The sequence below is a fragment of the Scomber scombrus genome, chromosome 1, assembly GCF_963691925.1.
Source record: "Scomber scombrus chromosome 1, fScoSco1.1, whole genome shotgun sequence".
Lineage (NCBI taxonomy): Eukaryota > Metazoa > Chordata > Actinopteri > Scombriformes > Scombridae > Scomber > Scomber scombrus.
The window spans coordinates 20,586,160-20,609,934 of NC_084970.1; the positions used below are offsets into that span (position 1 = coordinate 20,586,160).

General features: G+C 38.7%; 1 protein-coding gene across 1 annotated transcript; it reads right to left on the bottom strand.

Moving 5' to 3' along the window:
* Positions 1-766: 766 nt before the first annotated feature.
* Positions 767-22,537, bottom strand: mrvi1 (murine retrovirus integration site 1 homolog). The gene is made up of 21 exons (XM_062422873.1): positions 21,681-22,537; positions 16,305-16,523; positions 12,409-12,515; positions 12,251-12,312; positions 11,281-11,454; positions 10,890-10,967; positions 10,691-10,740; positions 10,311-10,367; positions 9,576-10,022; positions 9,384-9,462; positions 8,654-8,774; positions 8,461-8,491; positions 7,057-7,197; positions 6,684-6,815; positions 5,165-5,318; positions 4,839-4,888; positions 4,510-4,668; positions 3,510-3,571; positions 2,763-2,885; positions 2,378-2,506; positions 767-1,711 (listed from the first exon to the last, which is right to left on the bottom strand). The coding sequence occupies exons 2-21, from the start codon at positions 16,374-16,376 to the stop codon at positions 1,549-1,551; spliced, it is 2,391 nt and encodes a 796-aa protein (XP_062278857.1). The 5' UTR covers positions 16,377-16,523; positions 21,681-22,537; the 3' UTR covers positions 767-1,548.
* Positions 22,538-23,775: the final 1,238 nt, after the last annotated feature.

The window sequence follows — 23,775 nt, forward strand, 5'->3', positions numbered from 1 at the left end:
ACTTATTTGTGTTCTTGCCGAGAGCAAGATGAGGAAACCGATCAGTTTGTAAAAAGAAAGGGGAAACAGCTTCCCTGGCTCTGTCCAAAAGCAACCAAATCTGTCTACCAGCTCCTCTTAACTAAATGTTATATCTTGTTTTTTTAATCTGTACACAATCTGACATGTAAAAATGGCACACTGGGTTATAGGGAGGGTTATATGCCAGACGCCAGGCATAGCAACTTCCTAGAGTCTCATTTGGCTGCCTTCCTAATGGTAACTCCAGTGTGTCATTTTTACATTTGAGTTTTTGTCTGTATAAAACAAAGAAATTTAATGTATTAATTACTGAGCTTTATGGGTGCTGGTAGGTGGATTTTGCTATCTTTGGATAGGGCTGTTGGTTGTAGCTTCATATTAGCTAAAAGTGGAGGGGAAAGTAAAAAAGGCAGACCAAGAAACACCTGGCACAGTGACTTGGAGACACACATGAAGCGAACTGGCCATACATGGGGACAGCTGGAGAAATTGGCTCAGGACTGGGATGCCTGGAGAGCCATTTTTGGCGGCCTATCCCCAAAGTGGGGTCACAGACTTTATATAAGTAAGTCAGTAAGTACGGTATTAATCTTCTCATCCAAATCTCAGGAAGACAGCGAATAAGCATAATTCCCAACAGTCTTAACTACTCTTACAAGTCCTCTGTATTGCATGCTAGGAATAGGGATCATAGTGCCAATCTTCTTTGGTATTTATCAGTGGAAATGACAACAGAATATTTTCAGGCACCTTTATTTAAAGGTGAAGTGGTAGAACATAAAATCCACAAAGAAAAAAAAACAACACAGGTAAACACACATGTGCAAAGAAGATAAAAAATAAGCCTCATGCCATCTACTGAGTGCTCTCATACAAGAAGAAAATCATTCAGTGCTCTAAAGACACAATCCAAAATGGCACAAACAAGAACCATTATTGCAAAAATATTGCACTTTAGGAACTACTTTGGAATGTGCTTATACTTTAAAATCTTTAAATATGCAGTATAGAAATTTAAAAAACAAATAAAACATTCCTTCATTTTCTATATCTTTAAATATGAACTGATAATCACTCAGGGGCTTTATTATCTACTGGACCTGAGAGATTACACATTAACATTAGAGTGCAGATAAATATACACTTTTTAATCTACTGTGGCATTTTTATTAAAAGTGCCATATTTATCATTAAAGTACCAGAACCCCAATATTTTATATACTATATTGTACACTCTATACTGTAATTGGTCCCTAAACAAAAAACATATTTCTCTCACTGCAGCAAACACTCTGTCCACTTTTCAATCCAAACAAAATTATAACTTAATTCTGTTAACCATGCAAAAGGCAACATCATCCATAAAACCTCCCAAAATGTCTTTGACCCTCATGAGTCAGGGTCGTGGATTCAAGTGAGTCCGACTGTGGTGATATGGTAAAGTGACAGAGACAGAGGTTGACTGGGGTCTCAGCAGTGGGGATCTTTGGTTCAAACATCTTTGTCTTGCCTTGGATAAAGTCCTTTTTACGTGTCCTCACGTCTGTTGTAGTAGTCACTGAAGAATGTAAAAATACTGATAACCAGACACATCATCAGAAAAAATATCAGGGCGATCCCGAGAAGACGTTTACTCCAGGTGATCTTGGGCCAAAACCGCCCAAGAAGAACCAGGAACTCCTCCAGCCTCCTATGAAGGTAAAGACTTCATACATTAAACAGAATATACAATATTTTCATAGCTGTGTACATGTTTTGGTATATTTTATTTGTTTTCCCTTTCCCTTCATATAAAAGTATTTTTCAATCATACTGACCATTATAAGACCCCTGAAAAAATGCAGAACATTATAAACCTTTACCTTTACCTAACATTGACCTTGGTGACATTAGCACTGTGTTTCAAACATAAACAATCGGTGTTCAGTGTGGCTAACCACACATTGGAGAGTTCATGAAAATGCCAATGGGGCTTTTTACCTATCTACATTTCTACAATTGAATGTTACTTATTAATATGATATTCAATTTCTACCAAGTATGTTCTGCTAGATGCCATTAAATTCTACACATTGCATCTTTAAAACTACTACTAATGTTGGGAATTTAAAGTTTGAAGTGCATCCTTTGGATGCTTCCAATGTGTACAAATGTAGGTATTTTTCAGGTCACTTTTATGAAATAAATAGTTGATTTTCAATGGGAATGATAACCATTTAAACATCAGCTCTTTCTGAATGCATACATCTGATCATATATGTTGTACTTTGAATATAATCTAAAGAGTCGTCATTTAGTCTTCCTATATCAATACTGTCAAAGTAAAAACATTTTACGTAGTACATAATGTGTTTACCTGCTACTCTTTATCTTCTTTCCACTTTCTTCATCCTTAATTTTTGATTCCAGCAATTTCTCTGCAGCATCCTCCTCTTCGTGCTTTTCTTCCTGAAGAGCTTTGCTTTGCTTCAGACCCTCTTGCAAGCTAAGTTTGAAATGTTCACATTTGACAGCAAAATTTAATCACATACAGTAATAAAATATGTTACAACATGAATGCCCTACAAACCATCACTGTGTTTACTGTATGTTATTTATAAATGCCTGTCGGTTAATGTTACATAAGAAGATTCACCTGTATAACATAAATGGTGGGTCTCATAAAAGTAATGATTTATGATAAGCAACTATAATGCTGTGCGTGTTTGTGTGTAGTTAACGAGCAGGAGAGAAGGCCTCACCCTTTATTATATGCCTCCTCCTCAATCTTCGCCTTGAGCTCAGCTCTGATCTCGGCTCTGATCTCTTCTAAGTTGACAGCAGGCTTGGCTGGCTCACTTTCCTGCTCCGACACAGTCTTTCCACTGCATTGTTTCAGATAGGAAAGAACAATCAACCTCGGACACCATCACACTATCAGAGCAGACATTATGAAACTGTGAGGAGTCTACATTGTCTTATAATGGGCAAACTACAGGGTAGGAGCTGGCAGGAGAGTACAAACATGGAGCTGGCACTTTGCACATTTGTTATAGCTATTCTCGTCCTCTCACAGAACATCTAGCTCAGACACTTGAGAGCTCTACTCAAGCTCACTTTATAACCAGGATATGATTGGAGTCTTGTGCCTGGACTTTGTCAAACTCTAGCACAGATGTTTAGATTACGACCCAGGATAGCATATCCATCAACTGCAGCAGGATTTGATTATTTTTTTATGCTTTCAAAGCTATTTTCACCTCACTGTGGCTCTCTCTGCTCTGTAAAACACATCCTGAAGGTCAAACAAACAAGCCAAAAGTCCCACTGCAGCAAAAAATGCGTTTGATAAGAATGATTAAATGTTCTGGCTTTTCTTGGCCCATTGTTTCAAGGACTGTGTATCAACCTTGGGAATCAGGCAATGGTATAGCATGTATGTGTGTGTGTGTGTGTGTGTGTGTGTGTGTGTGTGTGTAAGGAAAACACTCCCAGTACATTAAACATACCATTCCGTTGCTGGTTGTGCTGCCTCTGATGGAGAGTTTCCTTTCACATCATTTGCTTCACTCTAAAGAGAAGAGTTGAAGTATAATGTTGAATAATATTGAAGAATATTAGGACTCTTCAAACAATAATTCACAGTTAACATAGAAGAAGGAAGTAAAAGTGCCACTACCACTATGTAAAACTTGTTCATTTAAATTATATTCAAGTGAAAGTACACAAGTATCTTAAGTATCTAAAGTTAAAAAATTCCGTCTGCAGAAAAATAAGTAAGCAGCATTTTATTGATATAGGAGGTTGAACTAATTTGAACACACAGTTTAGTAGTTGAGTTCAGTGTTTCAACTTGAAGTTCACAAGATAAGCCTGGGAGACTTCGAGATGATTAATGGGGTAGGAAACGTATATTTGTATTGTTGACTTTTCTCAAGTTTCTTCTTTAAAAATAAAGACTTTTACCAATTTGAGCCTCAAACAAACATTTAAATAAAACAATCTGAGAAGTTTAGAGGGGAAATCTGTCTTCAGTTGAACTACTAACACTTCATAGACATCTGAAACGTGACAAGGAACCCTAAACAGACTCTGTTTTGTGCATTTTATAAGCTTATCATATATCTTTTAATATTAACTTTCAAACTGTAACTCTAATCAGAGTACAAGAACCTCAAAATTGTATCTAAATACTGTACTTTTATTTAGGTATTTTAGTTACTTGCTACCATTGACAATTTATATTGATATGACATTTAGCAGAGGTTATTACTCATAACCAGTAAATTATAGCATCATGAGACAGATGGTTTACATTCCAAAACACTATTCATCTATTTTGAGAAACACTGTAATATTTGAAGAACAATAAATAATTCTGTCATAAAAATGAGCTACGTTATACACACTGAGATAGCTCCTAAATACAGTCAAAATGAGAGAGTGGTTCTTCTTATGAAATGCTTGATATCACATTTTGGAGGTCACCTCAGGGACAGGAAGACCTACCAGAACAGGAAGAGCAGCACCAGCAGTGGGTCCCACGTTGGGGCCTGAAGCCGGGTTGATGCAGACGTTGGGGACGGCTGTGGCTGGGGTCTGACCCGGGATGTTCAGGAGGTTAAACTTAGGCACGACTGCAACACTCACCCTGCGCCTGGGCAGAGCCTGCCAAGTGAAGTGGAGGCAGAACGTGCAACAGTGTTAGTTGGAAATGTTAAAGCTTTGAATGATTACACCTACAGAGGCATGAGAACACCACTGAAATAACTGAGTGCATTAGACAAGAAACACAAAAAACAAAAAAATCAATAAAAATCAAGCACTTCAAGCGCTACCTTTCCAAGGGTGAGGGACATTGATCTTGATGGCCGAGGGACTCCATCATCTTTATAAGAAAATACAGAACACACCACATCCCAAAGCTGCATTAAAGCTGTTACAGTAGGATACTCTATAGGTGATAGATATGCTTAAATAACAAAGCAGGAGTAGTATTAAAAAAGGTAAATGCTTTATCAAAATCCTCTCCTGTATAAATAAAGTTTAAAAATACTTTCCACTTACAACCATGAAACCCTTTGCACAAAAATGTAATATCAGGTTGGCTGAGTTTCATTCCCTGTGTTTTCCTATGCTTGATGTGAGTTTTGTGTAGTTTTACCTCCAGTGTCTACAGACCCTCCATAACAGCGGTTTGAGTTCTGGTTGGCCAGCTTCTTAAACTCCATCAGCTCAGCATGATCTTTCTCGTACGTCCTCTTCAGGTTTTCCACATATTGCATCATGACCTCAGTGGCCTTGTTCATGCGTTTCTCCTGTTGCAAAAATGAAAAGCTGATAAGTACAAGTTCGAGGAGCGCCTTGGTGGCTGAGTGGTTAAGGCGCATGCCACATAATGGCAGTGTCCCTGGTTCGATTCTGGCAAGGGACCTTTGCTGCAGGTCATTCCCCTCTCTCTCTCCCTGTTTCCTATCGGCCTCTATGCCACATACTGTCAAATTAATCTTGAAAAAAAAAAAAAACAAGTTCAAGAATCCTCTCCTGAAAAGAAAACTGCCCAAAGTAACTATCATAAATGTTAACACAGAGAGAGATTGGACATGTGGTTGCTTGCTGTAGGAGCTCTGCAACAATTTTGAAAACATAAGAAAGACTTGAGACATTGTAAAATATGTCCTGTAAATCAAATTAAAAAGTAACTCTGCCCTCTTTGGTTGAAAGTTTCGAGCCTGTTTCACCTCTTGCATGTGGTCGGAAGTGTATTTTGCAGATGAGCTCTGTTATAAGCTGACAGACACATCCTGTAACTTGGAAAGATATTACCAGCAGTATTAACACATCCAGCAGACACAGAACATTATCATCCCATTGGCCTCCTGATTAAACAAAGTCCAATAATATCTTTTTCTCTCTTTATATGAGTATTTGACTTTCTAGAAGTTTACCTTTCTTAACCAGCTAGTTGTACACTTTGCCTCACTGCTGTTTGGTGATAGGCAGGTGGCATACAGTGTTTTCTGCAGCTGTCTGCTGCTGAAAACAGGGTCAGTGAATGAATCGTGCAGTAAAATGTGCCCTAAAACAAAAACTGGGTATACATAGCAAATCACAACAGAGAAGTTTTGCTGCAAATAAATCATCACATGATGGTGAGATGTTCAAAAGGTGAGGAATATGTACAGTACTCTAAATATACTAAATTTATGGCAAAAAGTAGTGTGGCAACAATAAATACATTTTTCCTTCCCATAGCTTGCATGTGATACTGTGTAGAGAGAGTTATTACTTGCAACAAACTGTCTAAAGCAGTGGATGACAAGAACCTAAATCTTGACATTTTAAGTGTATAAATTACCTCAAAGTGACTCAACAGATCTGTACAAAGACAGAAAAGGCAGTAATTCATTTGAATGGTTTGGGGTTATAAATAGCAAAAGATCTTTGTACTGCAAATTTGTTTTGTTTTTTTAAATGTTTGCTTTGGCCACAGAGAGGTCAGCCATGACATTAGATAAAATCCTTCACTTACAAATCTAAGATGCTGCCAAACAGGCATTCCTGTGGCCCAAAAACATCCTCGGGAGGACAACATCTTTCAAAAAATAACACTGCAGCATTTTCTTTCTCTGTCATTAAATCGTTGTGCAATTTATTATTTGCACATGCGTGTGTAACTGTACCTGTCGAACTGCTCCGACTATCTCAGCTCTGCTGGAGAGCCGTGTGGCCAGACGATGCAGCACTGCCACTGTCTCTATGAGGCGCTGGTAAGCCTCACGCTGCTCCAGGTTCTGCCACTGTGGTGCAGTCATCTCCAAGAAACACAACAACACAACATCTCTTTATTATCATCACACACTCGGGAAAACTCAGTGTACATCAATGTCTCTTTTGTACCTGCGAATGGACTTTTTCTCAGACAAGATAAATATTTATTCTGGGACATTTCCAGGAAACATTAAGCAGATAAATGAGCACTAAAAAGCCAGAGGGAATTCTTCTTTTCAATGACTTAATCTAATATCAGCTGATCGGCTGTTTTTGAGGACTGACCTTCAGAGCGCCTTTGAACTCCTCCAGTTCTTTCTCAGTGTCTTCCTCAGTCAGGTTCCTCTCCCTCTCTGCTTGTTTGAGCCGGGTCTCCAGAGTGTAGTTGTCATTACGAAATGCCAGTGACAGCTGGACAAACGCATTCTGTGGGGAGGAAGTTACTGCAATATAACACTCAGAATGACACATTAAACAACACATTAAAGACTGCTGGTGGTGCTGGTGATGACAGCACACCAACTTACTGGAACAGATCAGAGGAATCCATAGAAAACTTTCCCACCAGTGCAAGTGCCAGTCTGTGTGACTGTTGACTGGATACTAATATGTATTTTTATTGGTTGATGTGTGAATGAGACTCAAGCAGGCCTAAGATGAGCCTGAGGAACAAGCTGCAATCCTGCCATTTAACCTCCTGATATTTTGCTGCGTTGATCAAAGCCAGTCTGCATGGTTTTCCAACATGTATGGGCCATGGCTGAGAGGAAATATATGACCTCTGACTGTCCTGATCCAGACACGTCCCCATGGGAACAGCGAGAGGGGCAGCAGCCCGAGCCTGACGGCGTCACTAATGTTTGCATTTTCTCCACAGGAAATCACTGCGAGTCTCTTTGGCCTGATCAGGAACAAAAAACAACTTTCCTGTTGACAGAATACCGCCAAACCCAGGCAGCCAATTCTTTTTTATAACTGCGTAATAAACTACTAAATAGGTTATTGTAAACTTGGGGCTTCACATGGCAAATGTTCAGAAGCAAGTAGAACAATGCATCTGGCTGCACAGCTTGAAGCTGTGTTTGAACAATGTTTACTGTTCAAAATAAACAGATACTGTTGGTAGTAAATTTTATGAGCTGCTGTTTTACAACTTAATTACTGTAAGTCATTGTGAGAGTGGAAATGGGAACGATATTAAATTAAGTGTATGTTTTTAGGTGACAGACATGGCATAAATCAAGTGATAGTATTTTTGCTATTTATTGTTTTCAATTGAATTTTATTTGGTTTGACTTTTGATACTGTAGTTACTGTAAATAACTATTTCTAAATTATTTCAGTCACTATTTTTCATGTAACATGCTTTAATGTTACAACAAAACAACAGACCTTGTGAAAATACCAGGGACAAGAAGGGAAATATGTCTAGGACTTCATTGTTCTATTCCTGACAAAGTCTGATATGTTGTGTTTTAAATATATTTTAGTGTTATCAATGAAAATAAACTAATTTCACTCCATTCTTAGCCAAAAAATAATTAATAAAGCTTTAAGCACACAACTGCAGCATGCACAAACTTTCAATGTATTGTCATCATTTGAATGTTTTTGTGGCGTTATATTTTTATTTTTAGCTTTAATAATGTGTGAAATTCACTCAACAACCTGTATGGATCAGATACCAACCTCAACTTCTTTTTCAGTAAGTGGGGGTGCACTGGAATGAAATCAAAGAGTAACTGTTAGTAAGGTGAGTAATGTGGGTCTGTGTACACAGTATGACTGAGATGTAAGAAAGGTTATTTCTGCACTATTAGGCAGAGAAAATGAGTCAAGAAAGGTAAAAGTTAACTTAAGCAACTGTTGGTTTTTCACACACCAGCCTGGTAGACCTCGGTGAAGTTTGAGTTTTCTCAGCATCACATCTGAAATGTTTGGCATGGCATCTGACTTTTCCTTTGTCTCCTCACTGCTGGCTGAGTTTGGAGAGGCAGGTAGACCTGCAGACACATCGCTGCATCCATCAGACTTACAAAAGTCAAGTCTGGGCCATTAAAATAATGTGTAATTTCAAAGCAATGTTGATGTAAAGAATACATTTTTAACAGGTCATAACATGACACTTTTTAAAGAACATTTTTGGCTTCAAATCTCAGGTCAAGTGTTCAGGCCACCAAGTCTCAGAGCACTCCATTCTTAGCCAAGTCTAAAGTCTAAAGACTTCAGACTTTATAACATACTCAAGTCAAACCTCTAATCAACTGACCTGAGCCTTGTATAAAGTCTCAAGTCTACATCTTTGCCTACAAAACACAAAACACAACAAAATACTAACAAAAAAATTGTTTCTTCCACAGGTGGTCTATGGCTTTAACAATCATGCCCTCTGCTGATAGAAACTGAAAACAGCATGTCTCTCACTGTTATGTGGTTGCCAGTAAATGGGTGGCACAGGGGAAAAAAACAAAACAAAAGAACAGACCATCATCATTTTCTGACTGGAACAGATTTTCCCTGAGAATCAGGAAGTGCACGCCCTTGGCGGCATTCTGCGCTGCTGAAAGCACTTTGTGTCTTACATGAACAAGAGGGCTAACAAGGACTGTTACCTTTTTCCTGCTCAGCAGCTTCACTCAAGTCTGGTAGCTTGGATCCAACTACGCTTTGGTTACGCATCAGCTTGTGCTCCTGTGCATACAAACACACACAAAGTACAATGTATTTTCTATCTTTCCTACAGTATTTTGGAAAAAGCAGGCAGTAATATCAGTAACATGTAATCTGCTGCACTAGTGATTTACCTCTCTGAGTTTCGACAGTTTCTGTGTACTCCCCGGCTGATCCTTGTACCCTGAAGATTTGAAAAGAGCATCTCTTGGCTTGTCTGAGAAGGTGTCCTCTGCTGGGGGAGGGAAACTAGGGGCTCCATTTCTAGAATTGAGGCCACCCACTGCATCCCAGGAAACAGCTCTCATTAGTGGAGGGAAGGCCCCAATCGTCTTGATCTCTGCTGTACAGGGAGCTTGCTGGGTAGGAGGTCGGGGAACGGGCTTAGCGACCCCTGTGGCTGGGGTCTGGTTGGGATTTCGGCCTAGACCAGTTCCCTCATCAGTTTTATTGGCTGCTGGAGGACTTTTAGGTGCACCGAGATCACACTTCTCTTTCTGAGCAACAAAACGAGGTTTTAAAGTCCCAGAGGACACTTTCCTTTTCTCATTGGGCTTCCAATCTACCAACAGTCTGCTGCCCTGAGGGGATATAAGATATAACTGTTATTAATACGCTCAGCTGTGAGTAAAGCTGTGATTATTAGAAGTACAAAGTCATATCTGTATTAACAAAGATGTTATTAAACTTCTGCACACTGTCAGCACTTTCATCAGACATTAAACCCACAATATGAATGATATTTTCTCAGTAAACACAGTGCTGACCGTGTGTGGGAGGTTACTATCTTGTTTTGCATGACTTCAATATTAAATTCCACATATCTGTATTTATATAAGGAAATGCATTGAGTGAATCTGTTATCTAACCTCCTGATCTTGGTTCGTCACATCAGGCTGCTCTCTCACTGAAGGAACCTCCAGATGCTACAAGAGAGGACAACGTAGAAAATGCTGCAGTGTTAGTGTTATGTTACATGTTCAGTGGTTGATTTAATTGAAATCTAACTGATATGAAAGCAAGTGAAGGTGAGTTTTTTTGGCGAACCATTTGTAAATAGAGACTATTCAACGTTTTTTTTTTTTTTTTTTTTTTTTTTTTTTACATATAGTTAATAGGAACATAAAATCAACATTTGCAGTTTTAATCGGGGATAATGAATAAAGAATGCATTAAAATTTAAATATTTGTTTAACACCTTCAGCCACCATAAGTGAATGTTGTTTATCAGTAACAATAATCTGTTTACCTGACCAGCAGACTGTGAGCTGACATGAGTTGCTTCTGTGGGTCCAACAACTGAAAGAGCAGAAAACAACCGACACAATTACTGTCACAAAGAAAGACAAGCAATAAACAATGGTAATGTACAACATAGGAGGGAATATTGCAAAAGTGTATGAAGCTGCTGCTTTCAACGTAGTAGAAGTCAGACTCAAAATGAATACCATTTTGAGGGGCTATGGTCAGTGAGCTGCTTCTAGAAGAACACGGTGAAGATGATGGAGTTGGAGCTGGAGAAAGACCTGAGGATAAATTAAACATGTACTGCATTTAGATTAATGTGACTTTCTGAGTTTTAAAAAAATAACAAACTAAGTCAAATTGAAGATATTTAAGCCCAGAGTATGCGCAGAAACCCTAAGAAAAAAAAATCTAAATATGAAGTTAAACTGACTTAACAACACCAAAAGATTTTCTTTCATAAATTTACATAAAGAAAAACTTGACAAATCTCATATAGCTGTAAATGTATTAGCTAGCTTCAGAAAAAATGTAACAGTTTGAAAATTGTTTTTTGTTTTCATTGTAAAATTGGAATAGTTTTTTTTTAGCTACCTGTGGGGGAGTCAGTGAGGCTGCTGGTAGAGTGGCGGCCACGGCGTGTCAGGAAGCGATCGCTGACCTTCTTGGCCTGCTCCAGCAGCTCCAGGTTCTTCTGTCGATCCTCCTCAGAGAGCTGCAGCTCTGGCAGCTGATCCTTCACCAGGTCGATCACATTACCTGTGCTGTCTGAGAAACACAATAAAGACATAAACACATTGAATTAAATTAGAAGAACAAATACTTAAGTTTTAGACAATTATGAAATACAATTACAGGCAAACTGCTATGTTAATCAGTCAGTAATATCATGGAAACATGCGGTAATAAGGAATTGACAAAATACTATACATTTTATGATCTATTTAACTACAAGAAGTCTGTGAGCACTTTTGGAATTGTGTTGGTTGAAGAGCAGCTGTATCTCCTGGATATTTCAGTGGGACTTCTAAGTATAAAGCCTCCCAAGCCTCCCATACCAAGGAATAATTCACAAATGGATGTGAGCCAATAGATCAGGTGATGAGGGTTGGCCAAGTCAAAGATGCTTTTTATTCTCTTCCTCAGCTCAGAAAAGGGCAACAAGCTAAACATCAAAAGTAATCAAAGTAGCGAAAGCATCTCAGGCATGTGGGAGGACACACTGACAGATTCATCTCTCAGGACACCAAAGACCAAACTTAGTCTAAATGTGGTGCTTCTTGTGTGCACACAAAGCATGAAAGCAGTGTTTAGTTTGATAATCCTTGCAAGACCTGACAAGAAAGTTTAAGAGCACAATTCAGTAAAGAAGGCACCTCGAAAAGTAGGTTGATTTAATGGGGTTAATAGTGGTGAAAATGTAGAAAGGTTTAACTCTGAACAGTCCACGAATAGATCCACACTCTGTGAGAAACAAAAAATCCCATTAAAGTATCTCTCACAGTGTTGTGGTTATCTTTAGATAACTACAGCTGCAGTGTGTGTGTGCGCTGGGTTTACACACCGACTGTGGTGATGGGTCCTCCAGAGGAGTTCCTGGCCAGACGAGCTCTGGGACTGTGCGGCCTGAGGGGAGGAAACAGTAATGATACAGACACATTGTTCCTGTTTACAGCTGAAGAAAAGAAAACTATTTTCTGTGTTCCAAAATGGGATGATTACCTGGCCTGCTCCAGAGGACGTCCATCTTGTTGGAAAATAGTGGCCTTCTGTGGGTAGATGATAGTGGGGGCAGTCATGACGACAGCTCGACTTTCACCTGGAGTAGACTGTGAAAAAATAAAACAAAACAAAGATATGAAAGTTTATAGTAAAACAGTAAAACTCATGTCATCTTGTTTTTATGGAACAGATAAAGATACACTGTAGAGTTAAACAATATAACAATATAACAGTATATGTTTCTTTGTATTCTTATATCACAATCCAATCACTTTCTTCCTGTAAATCAAAATTTGATGTATGCTTACACAGACTTGAATCAACCCATTTCAACCCATACCATGACATCCACCCATCAATCAATCTTAAACTTTTAGTAGCACGTAGCTAAGATTCATTGTGACATGCCCACTTTCCAATGTTTAAATCAAATTCTTCCCAGTGTAACGCCTGTCTATCCTGTTTCACTCAGAAATATCTCATGACGCAGAAGTTAGATACTCTTAATGATGCCGTTTCATCTGAATTTTAAAGACTGTGTAAAGTGAATTCAGACATTTTCTTCTAAATACATTAATAGGTCATAAATGTATTTCTAAAAAAGGTGTAAAAAGCATTTCAACTATTTTGAATTGTGGAGCTAGGTTTCACAAACTGTGTTTCAAGATTTCTGTGTCTGGATTTAATGGGCGGGTCTGAAAATTTCCGCTGGGTTACGTAACCCGGCGATTACGTAACCGGTAACCAATAGCACCAGCACACCAGAGCATAAACCCGCCCCTGCTGATTTAGAGGTATAAATACATTCAGCGCACACTACTACTACAGTCTATAGTTAGCCAGTTAGCTGAGTTAGCCGCTTAGCTAACCGCAGAGCTAGCCACCGAGGTAGCCGCCGAGTTAGCAGCTGAGTTAGCCGCCGAGCTAGCAGCTGAGTTAGCAGCAGAAAGCTCTCAGGCCTAGCGTCCATGTTTCTGGTAGAGGTGGTGACTTTGATTGACAAGTGACACTTGGTAGGGGGCGGGGTTTCAGTGAACTCGGTGGCCACTCCCACAGCGTTTGGGAGAAGCGAAATAGGCAGACTTTTAGACAACTTTGAAGCCTAATTTCATATATTTGTCGATTAATTATTTAATCATTCAAATTTGGCAGGGTGGTTAACAACACACTTTTCTGTGGTATGTTAAACTCAGGACACATATTTATTTTTACTTTACACGGACTTTAAACAAGAAAAACTTTAAACTAGAAATGTCAGAAAAAAGGCAGGCTTGCATCAATCTGTTTTGGGCCAAAAATCAAGCTGTGAGTCATTGCTGACCCCCAGTTTCTCCCACTCTACTATATGTGTTTTGTGTACGTATTGTGTTGCCTTCGAATACCTATCAGGTGCAGTACATCATTAAACTACACATGATGGCTTAATTACAGTTTCCCAAGAACCCAAGAAACCAACCAACACTCTGGGTTTGCATCATGTAAACACAAAGCAAACTGAACAACAATTGTATTCAAACTAGATTTTGACATAAAACAGCTGAACAAAACAGGTCTCAAGATTATGTAAAAAAGCAGGTTATTTGTGCTACAGTGGTGCATATCTCCAAACATATTTGCAGTTACTCAAATGACCACAAGCAATGAGCTATTTGTGAGAACAGGAAAGATTTGAAACCACTATTGCGATGACTTGGCTGATTGATTTGGAGTTAAACAGTGAAATGAAGATACGGATCAGTCCATTAGTCATGACAGTACTTCTATACCTGTGGTGATAAACCACAGCTTTGTTTATAGAGGGGGCAGAAATGCTCAGAGAATGTGACCTCTCATTTCTTTTCAAATGTATTTATTTTGACTTTAGCATCCTTACAATAATGTACAGTTTTGGTGTAATTTCTCTCTTCGTCATTTTCTTCACAAACTTTTAGCTAGCTTGACATTTATCCAGTTTTAAGTGAGATATATATCTAGATAAAATGTATGTAAAAGACAAAGAGCCAGATGTAAAAGGCAGAGACCTCAAAAGGAAATGTAAAACAAACAGGAAAAAGAAAAAAAGAAGAGGGGGTATATGTATAGTGTAATTATATGTATAATGTGTAAAGTGTTTCAAGAAGAGGAAGGATGCATGAGTACAAGGAATGTAGATAGCTTGATAAAGTATGAGATGAGTGGGACAGATTATTGCATCAACAGTCATTACAATTATATGTGATTTGCTCCATATGTTGTATGATCAGGAGCAGGTTACCGTCACCAGAAATGAAACATTTCATGGCAGCCCCCCACAAGTATTTGTAACAAATAGATTTTCCCTTAAAGCCAGGAATTGCTCAAAATGCTTTTTGATTGAAATATATGTTATAACTGATTTTTCAGAAAGCCCAAATGAGTGTTCAGCAGCAGCAACAAACTCTACAACATTAGACATTTGTTAGAGTGAGGGACCTAAAGGAATAAGTAATAATATCATTAACCTTCTGGAGTCTGGACATTGATCCGTGACTCCACTGAGTGTGTTTTATTTATAGGAATGTGACTTATATATATGATATATCAAGTAGGGACAAGCTGAAGAAGCAATGCCGATGTGTGGCTTTCACACATTATCTCATTTCTATCTGTGGATCAAAAAACATTTTTAAGCTGTGAACTATTACAATTGTCAGTGAGGTACACATATACTTTCAATGACAAAAACCACAAAAACTATTATTATAAATCAATGTATTATTAGTTTTCTGCTATATTTGTATGTATAAATAGTAAAACTAGTTTTACAGTATAGTTTCATAACCTTGAACTGTTCTAAAACAATACTTTGAGTGATAATCAGTGAATATTTATACATTTTTACAGCCACGTCTTTTTTCACGTAACTTGAGTTCCTAGTAGCTTTTGTTAGATTGACAAAAAATTATACCAAAAGACAATGTAATGTCCAACAATATAGGGTTATAACTGAATTTGAGCTAATAAGGCTATCATGCATGTGAGTTTAGGTAAGTTTAAAAGGTGCAAAGACAAGAATGAGCACAGAGAAAGTCAGCAAACATTAACACCAGAGGGTTTATGTCCAAGAACAAATCAACACTCAGATAAATTCTTCTGAATGTGAATGTTGCCCTAAATCTGTCACACATTTTTAAACTTAACGTGGCACTGAGAAAAACTTAACATCCTCTGAAATAAAAAGTTATTTCTTGTAAAATCCCAGTCCAACCATCAATGGTATGTATAAACACAGTCCAACATCAAACACTGGTTACCTAAGTGCTCCTCTTACAGCTCATCTTTGCCACTAGAATCCTAATGAAAGGAGTCCAAACGAAGCTAACGCTGCAGAAAGGCCACGGCCGGCAGTAATAAAGGTGAATACTTTTATACAGTTGGTACATGGCCCGAAGATTAGATTACACAGCTTCATTAAATTCTGCAGAGATATCTTATCTAGCTTGTGTGTTTATGAGCGACTGCAAACAGCTCTGAATGTTTAACACTTTGTTGACTGTTAGTCTGAAGAGGTTAGCAAATTTAAAAAAAAACACAAAACAAACAACCTAACCTGTTTGGATTGGTGATAATAATGATTTAAAGGGTCAGTTCACCCAAATTAGAAAGATATTCTAATGCTCTGATTTCTTCTGTGAAAGTGGAGGAAAAACCAAGTGTGTAGCTGAAGAAAAGAACATTGTGCCTTTCGATACGAGGTATTAATGAAATGCTTCTATTAAAAATTGAAAGCAAAAAGATGGCTTATTCGAATGCAGCCTTCAGTAGCAACATTGTTTCCTCACAAGGGCAAAATGGATTACTCAGTGGCACTTTATATTGACTCACATGCTTTTCCCAAAACAGAATGTGCTTCAGAAAGTGACAGCGTGTTCACTCACTGTACTGGGAGAGCTTGAAGAACTATCTAGCTCCTCGGGGGAGTCCTCTTCCTCCTCGGGCAGTGTGGGCATGGCGGGGGGCAGCGAGGGGCGGGAGCGGGTGTGGGGGAAAATAAAGGGTCTCTCAGCAGCAAAGGAGGTGTCACAGGACTCCTTGTAGTTATGGTCACTTTGATGAAGTAGAGATCCTTGCAGAAAGTGTCTCTCCTTTTCCTGGAGCTGCAAATCCATAAACATATGTCAACACAAAAGATGTATGTTATGCATGAGAATAAACGTGCATTTGATGAGTAATATTGAGGGTAAACTCTTCTTTAACTCTCTCTCAGTTTACTGTACGAGCTGCAGGAAAAAAGATGTAACGCATTAATGACGATTTTCTGAAGATGGTAATTTCTGGCAAAGCAGAACTAAAAAAAGATACAGTAGAACTAACAAAACAGTCACACTATAAACAAACCCCAAAATAGCTTTGTTGTCCACGGCCTTGCAACAGCACTAGGAGCATAGTTTCCCAATGTACTGTTACTGGTGTATTAGAAACACAAACTTCAAATAAGAATAAACTGTGAACTTTAATGCTATACTGAGAAAATGTTTAAAATATTTAATCAGTCATGGCATCAGTGAGTAATAATAATAATAAACATTATTTATATAGCTCTTTTCTTAACAATGTTACAACAGTCACTACTACTTTGAGTTCAAAGAACTGTTTATCAAATTATACCTTTCTGAGCATTTTTTGTTTGATTATGCCTTGGGTAGCGATAGTAGAGAAATGACAGGGAAGAGATATGGAGAACGAATCAAATCAAGGACTTTGCCGCAAAAAATTCAAGTGATATAACTACCTTTGCTAGATTTATGCCATGAAATAAGTTAATAAAGTGAGTATTCATGTAGGGGAGGACCAGGCCGAAAGTAACAGTTTTCAGATAAAGGTCGTTTTAAAATATAACATTACAGAAACTAAATTATGATGTGATCATCAATACACATGTGACATTTTGCTGTTAGGTTGTGTTGTACAAATGTGGAATGACTTCAGTATAATTTGACTTTGAAAGGAAGTTGTACACTGTTACTTTTGACCCGGTCAGTTGGGATGAAAGTAATGCACGGGTGAGTCAAAAGTAACAATACACATATAAACAGAAATTGTTTATATTATTCTTATTTTTATTAAAAATGTCTTTGTTAATATGTATGTGGATTTTATTTTTTTTTCAGACCTGTGTAGATCAGCCCATTATCACATTGCATTTCTTTAAAGTCCTTACAGGCTTCACTTGTCAGTGTTGTACAAGTTTTATTTTTGGACATTGGCCATTCAGCCTTTATGGCACTTGAACTTATAAGGCAAAGAGTTCGCTTTCATCTGTTAGCGTGTGTGTGTGTGTGTGTGTGTGTGTGTGTGTGTGTGTGTGTGTGTGTGCATTTTGTCACGCAATGTCTGCTTCACTATGGGCTTGCAATTATTTTATGACCTGTATTTGGTGCCCCAACAGTCATAAAAGTACAATGCTGTTGCATTGTATAGACAAACACAGTCCCGCTGTGAACTGGATCTCTCGACCTCAGACATGAGAGGTGGGTGTGCTCGCAATGAAGCTAAAAACCATTGTTGCTAATGTTGCGATCTAGAAATATCTGGGACACTATAAACTTCACAGAGGTATAACAGATGAAGCAGTTACATGAAAATGCATTTTTATTTTGTTTGGTTTATCCATTATCCCCATATTTTGGAGCTTATTATGCTTTATCTCATTGTGTTTAATATGACAGTTTTACGACAGTATACGTCATGAGTCGGCACATAGGTGTGAGACAGTTGTTCAGTTTTAGTTTGGTTTTTGTACGGATACGATACTGCTGTATGAGCTCCAGCTGTGGTCTTTTGAAAAACTCTTATAAAAAATGATGCAGAACCGGGAAAATAAAGTTGCCTAAACGGAAGATGGAGTCTTGTCTTTTTAAGAGTGCAACACTAATGTCTGTCATCAGCCCAAGTGTCGGTGACTGAGGTTACTCACAATGCAATGTGCTTGCTGGCTTCACAGTGATTGTGATTTTTGATGCATTACTGTATGCAAATTAAGCCTGACTGATGTTTGTGCAGGTAGGATGGGGCATTAGTTGAGTCATGATGGTACCCTTAAAAACAAATACCTGTCCAGTAAATTTCTTGGTCAGTTTTGTGTGCAGTACATGCTGATGCAGTTAGGCATATCAGATTTGTATGGACTCTGAGATAATCGCTTTTGATCCAGTTATTCCTACTTTTTTGAATATCCTATATGTATTTAAAGGACCAGTGTGTAGGATTTAGTGGCATTCAACAGTGAGGTTGCAGATTGCAAGCACCTGAATATGCCTCGCCTTCCCTCCCATTCCAATAGTGTAGGAGAACCTATGGTGGCTGCCAAACTCGCAAAAAATGCGAAAGACCCTCTGTAGATCCAGTGTTTGGTTTGTCCGTTCTGGGCTACTGTAGAAACATGGCAGTGCAACATGGTGGGCTCCATGGAAGAGGACCCTATGTAGAATATTATTTTCAGGTGATTATACACTAATTAGAACATACTTAGGAATATTATCTTCCATTTCTGCCTATACTGGGAGAAACATGCAATAAAAGTCTCAGATCTTCAGTTTTTGGGGAAATAGTAAAACATTGTTAGATTCTTCAAGATTCACAAAAAAACAAGACAAAACAAAACAAGGAAAAAACACCAAAATCTGAATGGTGTCCAGTGGAGCAAATACCAACTTTCAACACTTGCAGCCTCTGGACATGATTCTCTGTGCTTGTCACTTTACAACATGAGTGATTGGACATGCAAATAAATACCACCCATGACTGAGTCTGAGAGTCACAATGTGTGTTTTTCTTCCCATACTGTCTTTCATCAGGTGGTCTACATTGACTGACGATGTGTAAAGATGATAAAAAGACATGAAGTACAACTTGCTCTCACAGGCTGATGTGACGCAATGAAAAGCTACACAAACTGTATCTGTAACTGTTGTTTACCTTTTTTTTACCAAAATAACGAATCATCAGGTAAGTTGTGAGGTCCGTTAAGTAGTGAGATAATAACACGAGATGAGAGACAAGATACAACAAAATATGAGAAGTGTAAGTGAAAAGCAAACAGGAAAAGAAGATAAAGCATATAGTGGTGCAGAGAAAGAATAGGGCACGGCAATTATACAAAAATGAAAAGTATCCTAAGAAAGAGGCTGGGGATGACCGGGACTGTATAATCTCAAGACTTGATATGGTAGAATATTTTATCTAAAGTCGGACTGCTTAGGTTTAAATTAAACCCAAAGAAACGGTAAAACCTGAGCTGTGCTGCTCCATGTGTTTGCCATCAATAACACTGGATCACTGGATCATTTAGCTAAAGAGAAACAGGACTTAATTTAGTCAAATATTACGTGTGCAACTCGCATCCCTTCCCTTTTAGTCACAAATCCATGCAAATTTAAAGGCTGTGCAAATTTAACCCTTTGACAGGAGCACACGGGAAACGCCACACTGCATCTACACACTATTGTCAAGTTTCTGTGAGGCTTCTGCACCCCCCATTGGTTTAGCAAAAACAGGCTAATTTTCTTGCCAATGACTATCTTCACATGTGCCTGCAGATGGATAATAGTTTGCGAGCGAAAGGTGTGATAAATTAATGCTTATTTCAGAGTGACGGCATGCACTTTGTGCGGGACAAAACCTCAGTCACTTCAAAGCCAAATATGCAGTGTGCTGCTCTGTGTCATCACAAACATGACAAGTTCTTGGGAACATATAGGGACAGAAAGCATGTGAGTCACTGGGGAGGAAATGGGTTGTTTAGCTGTCTCCCAGCGAGCAGCGAGAATATTTCCTGACTGCAGGAATACTGCTATACAGGGTTTAGTTCATTCTCTTTCTCAGCTTTTGGCTGCAGACTTTTGATCCTTTAAAATGCAGTTGTGTAAAACTGCTGTTGAGTTACAGTTTACATTTTTGCTGGTGAGCAGAACATGTGTCTTGTGTCAGATACTCCTCCTAAACCTGCCACTCATCTCATACCTGAAAGTATGAATAGTCCCATCAGTTCTACATACAGTTATTTAGATTTGCTTTTAGCTTTGACTGCATATATAAACATGAGAATGACTCACTGAATATTTCTAACATGATTATCTAATTGCCCTGTGTATTTCAGGGGGACTTTGGTAGCAACCACCTGCATTATTCCTGGATTGAACACACGAGTCTTTCTTCTCATTTCTTTCTTTCATTTTATTCCTTTTCTCTGTGGTTTATGTCACAGTTTTTTTCCTCAAAATACAACAAATAAAGAAAAGAATAGATAGGAAATGAAGAAGAACAACAAAGAAATCACTGATTATCATTTCAGTAGGTTGTATCCTTTACACTTTCAAGCAAAGTATAATAAAACAGACCGTGACACAGTGCTGACACAGGCAGAAGAAACTCATTCTACTTGAACATATCACAGCCCAAACAGAGATGCCAGCCTTCACCGCGGGAGTGCTTCCCCGGCAGACCATGAAACTGAGATAAATATTGCAGAGTAATTGAATCACTCAGATTATTTCCTGTGGGGGAACAGTACAGAACATACAAGCCTGAGCACACACAGCCCCTCTAGGTATTCTCGTTCTCACACAACAAGGAAGAAAGAAAACACTTGTCCATCAGGAGCGTCAGGACTCCATATTGTCTCTCATTGCAGTCAGGTCTGGCTGCCCCTTATTTTAGCTGCCCTGCTAAATGCCCTGTTATTTTTACCCTAACAATCTCAATCCTCATCATGCCTAAACCTAACCAACACTGCAGGTCAAAGAATCTGATGGGTCACCATGGGCCTATCAATGCCGCCCTCCTCCCCTCCTCTGTTACATAAGCCCGCTCCCTCTTGCCAGATTTGTTTAAAATTTGGTTGTGGGAAGCACGGAGTACAGGGCCAGCAGAGGAAGTGGTTGCTACAGAGCTACAATCTGACATAACAGGACAGAGGAAATATGAGAAAAGAAAAGAGACGGAAAGATGTAGAGATGTAGAGTTGGGAGATGGAACAGATAAATACACTGACTTTAAATCACAAGGATATATTGTCACTCACACCAAGAAGACAGAAAAATGAGTTTCACTTTAGGCAAACACTCGATTATGTAAACAGCACAGCAAGACCAAAAACACCCCCTTTGGCACGTTAGTTTGACACTGCTGCAGAGTTACCAACACAGCTGCATCTCCTGGATCTCACAAATCTGCATGAATCCATCATCCACTAAGACAACGCACCTCCATGCAGCCCACCATCTGAACCTGTCCACAGAGAGCATGCACATTACCTGAGTCCACCGCTAGTGCCGTGGAAACACACTCACTCCTGCTGTTCTTTCCACTCAGACCGACTTCCCACAGTCAAACTGTCACTCTTAGCCTTTTCCACAGAAAACTCCTCTGTCCTCGGGGCTTCTCCTTCCTTCTCCCGTCCCCTCTGTTCCCTGTCTTTTTTCAGCAGCAGCCTCTCTTTCACTCCTGGGAGCTTTGACCATTTAAGGAGAAGGGCTCTGTATGCCTCTTTGGGCTGCTGTGGAGTGTGAGTGTGTGTGTGTGTGTGTGTGTGTGTGTGTGTGTGTGTGTGTGTGTGTGTGTGTGTGTGTGTGTGTGTGTGTGTGTGTCTGTCTTCTCAGCCTGCTGCTCCACTGATCATCCCCTCAACTAAAACCTGGAGAAAGTTAGTAAAGTATGTTGCTTTTTCTCCATGGCTTGTTTGGTTACCGTTACCATTGTGTGGGAAGATTTTTTCTGTTTGTATGTGAGGGCATGTTTGTGAAACATGGACAAATAGATAGATAGAGTCCATGTAAACTATGTTTACTCTGCCGGCTAACGGGGAACCATGCATCGTATTTTTAAGCCTTTAAGTTCATTATAGTTTGGTAAACTGCATTATCAAACCACCGTTTTACTGCTTTTTAACAGGGAGACATTTGACTCTTTAATACTGTGATTTTTGTGTGGAGGACAAGCATAGCAGCCACATTGTCTGGATGAACACAGCTGACATTCACAGTAAATTACAAGCACAGCTTGAATTCATGTGAACTGATAATCTTAAGTGCGACAGTGTGAAGGAAATTGCTTATCAAAGGACTAATTTGTGCAAAGAAAGTCAGATGTTTGTATTTTATCTTAACTTATTCTTCTCTTCTTCAAGTGAAACTGCCAAAATAAATATGTGAAAATAAAAAAATGTATCAGCTAAATATGCTTTCAATGTCACAGGTAAAAGTACTTCTGCAGACAAATGGCCAATGTGACTGGTATATTATTATATCAAACGGTAAGATTGTTAATACTGTTGCATCAATGTGTACGTAGCATTTTACTGTTGTAGCAGGTGAACATGGAGCTAGTTTTAACTACTTTATATGGGTAAGTAATTTAGCCCAGAGGTTCCCAAACTGGGGGTTGGGCCCCTCCAAAGAGTCACCAGATGAACCTGAGGGGTTGTGAAATGATTAATGGGGTAAAAATGAAGGATAATACAAAGTTCTGCTACACAAATCTGTATTTGTTTTTGAACTTTTCTCTGATATGTACCTTATTATGACATATTGGATAATTTCACCTACTTTGAGACTTAATTAAACCATCTAAGGAGATTAATAGGGATATTTAGAGGGGAACTGCTCATTTATTATCTAACTATTAAAAAAACATTGTATTTTATAAATTTGTGACATGAAAAGTAACTACTCATACTACTGTAGCTGTCAGATATATGTAGTGGATAAAAAGTGCAAAATTTCCATCTGAACAGTAGTGAAATACAAGTATAACAAGTAGCATAACATGGGAATACTAAAGAAAAGTACAAGAAAATTAATATATTTTCCCCTACTGCCCAAAGCAAAGTCAAAAGGATCCGTTTCACTTTACCTTTTCCAAGCATGGAAGAAATTTGTAATCAGCACTACATTAAGCATCTCATACAAAAACATATTTTCGACAAACATAAATGAGACAAACAAGCATGCAGTTCTGCCTTGATATAGATAAATAATATTCATGAGCAACAGGGAGTCTCACCTCGTCGCAGCTGCCTGGTCCTGTGCCACCTGTTGGAGCCAGAGCACAGACAGACAGTGAAAAATAGTTAATTTGCATTTAACAGGAAAGCAATGCAAATGTCATGAGACGGTTACAAAACAAGAGCGAGGTAGAGAGACGGAGCGAGATGAAGTGAGAGAGAGAGAGAGAGAGAGAGAGAGAGAGAGAGAGAGAGAGAGAGAGAGAGAGAGAGAGAGAGAGAGAGAGAGAGAGTGTGAGGAAGAGTGATGAAGATAAACATGTAAAGGAAACAAATCGAGATAAATTAATTGAGTTTTCTGTCCTGTAAGGTTGATGCTGGCAGTGGGATATTCATCTGAGGGGTAA

Bases quoted from the DNA above. Each gene is read 5' to 3' on its own strand.
- mrvi1 (XM_062422873.1), bottom strand. From the start codon at position 16,376: ATGCCCACACTGCCCGAGGAGGAAGAGGACTCCCCCGAGGAGCTAGAT. The intron at 10,968-11,280 runs GTAGCTAAAAAA...ATTTATCCTCAG, and splicing joins CCTCACTGACTCCCCCACAG to GTCTTTCTCCAGCTCCAACT. The intron at 3,572-4,509 runs GTAGGTCTTCCT...TCTTCTCTTTAG, and splicing joins GTGCTGCTCTTCCTGTTCTG to AGTGAAGCAAATGATGTGAA.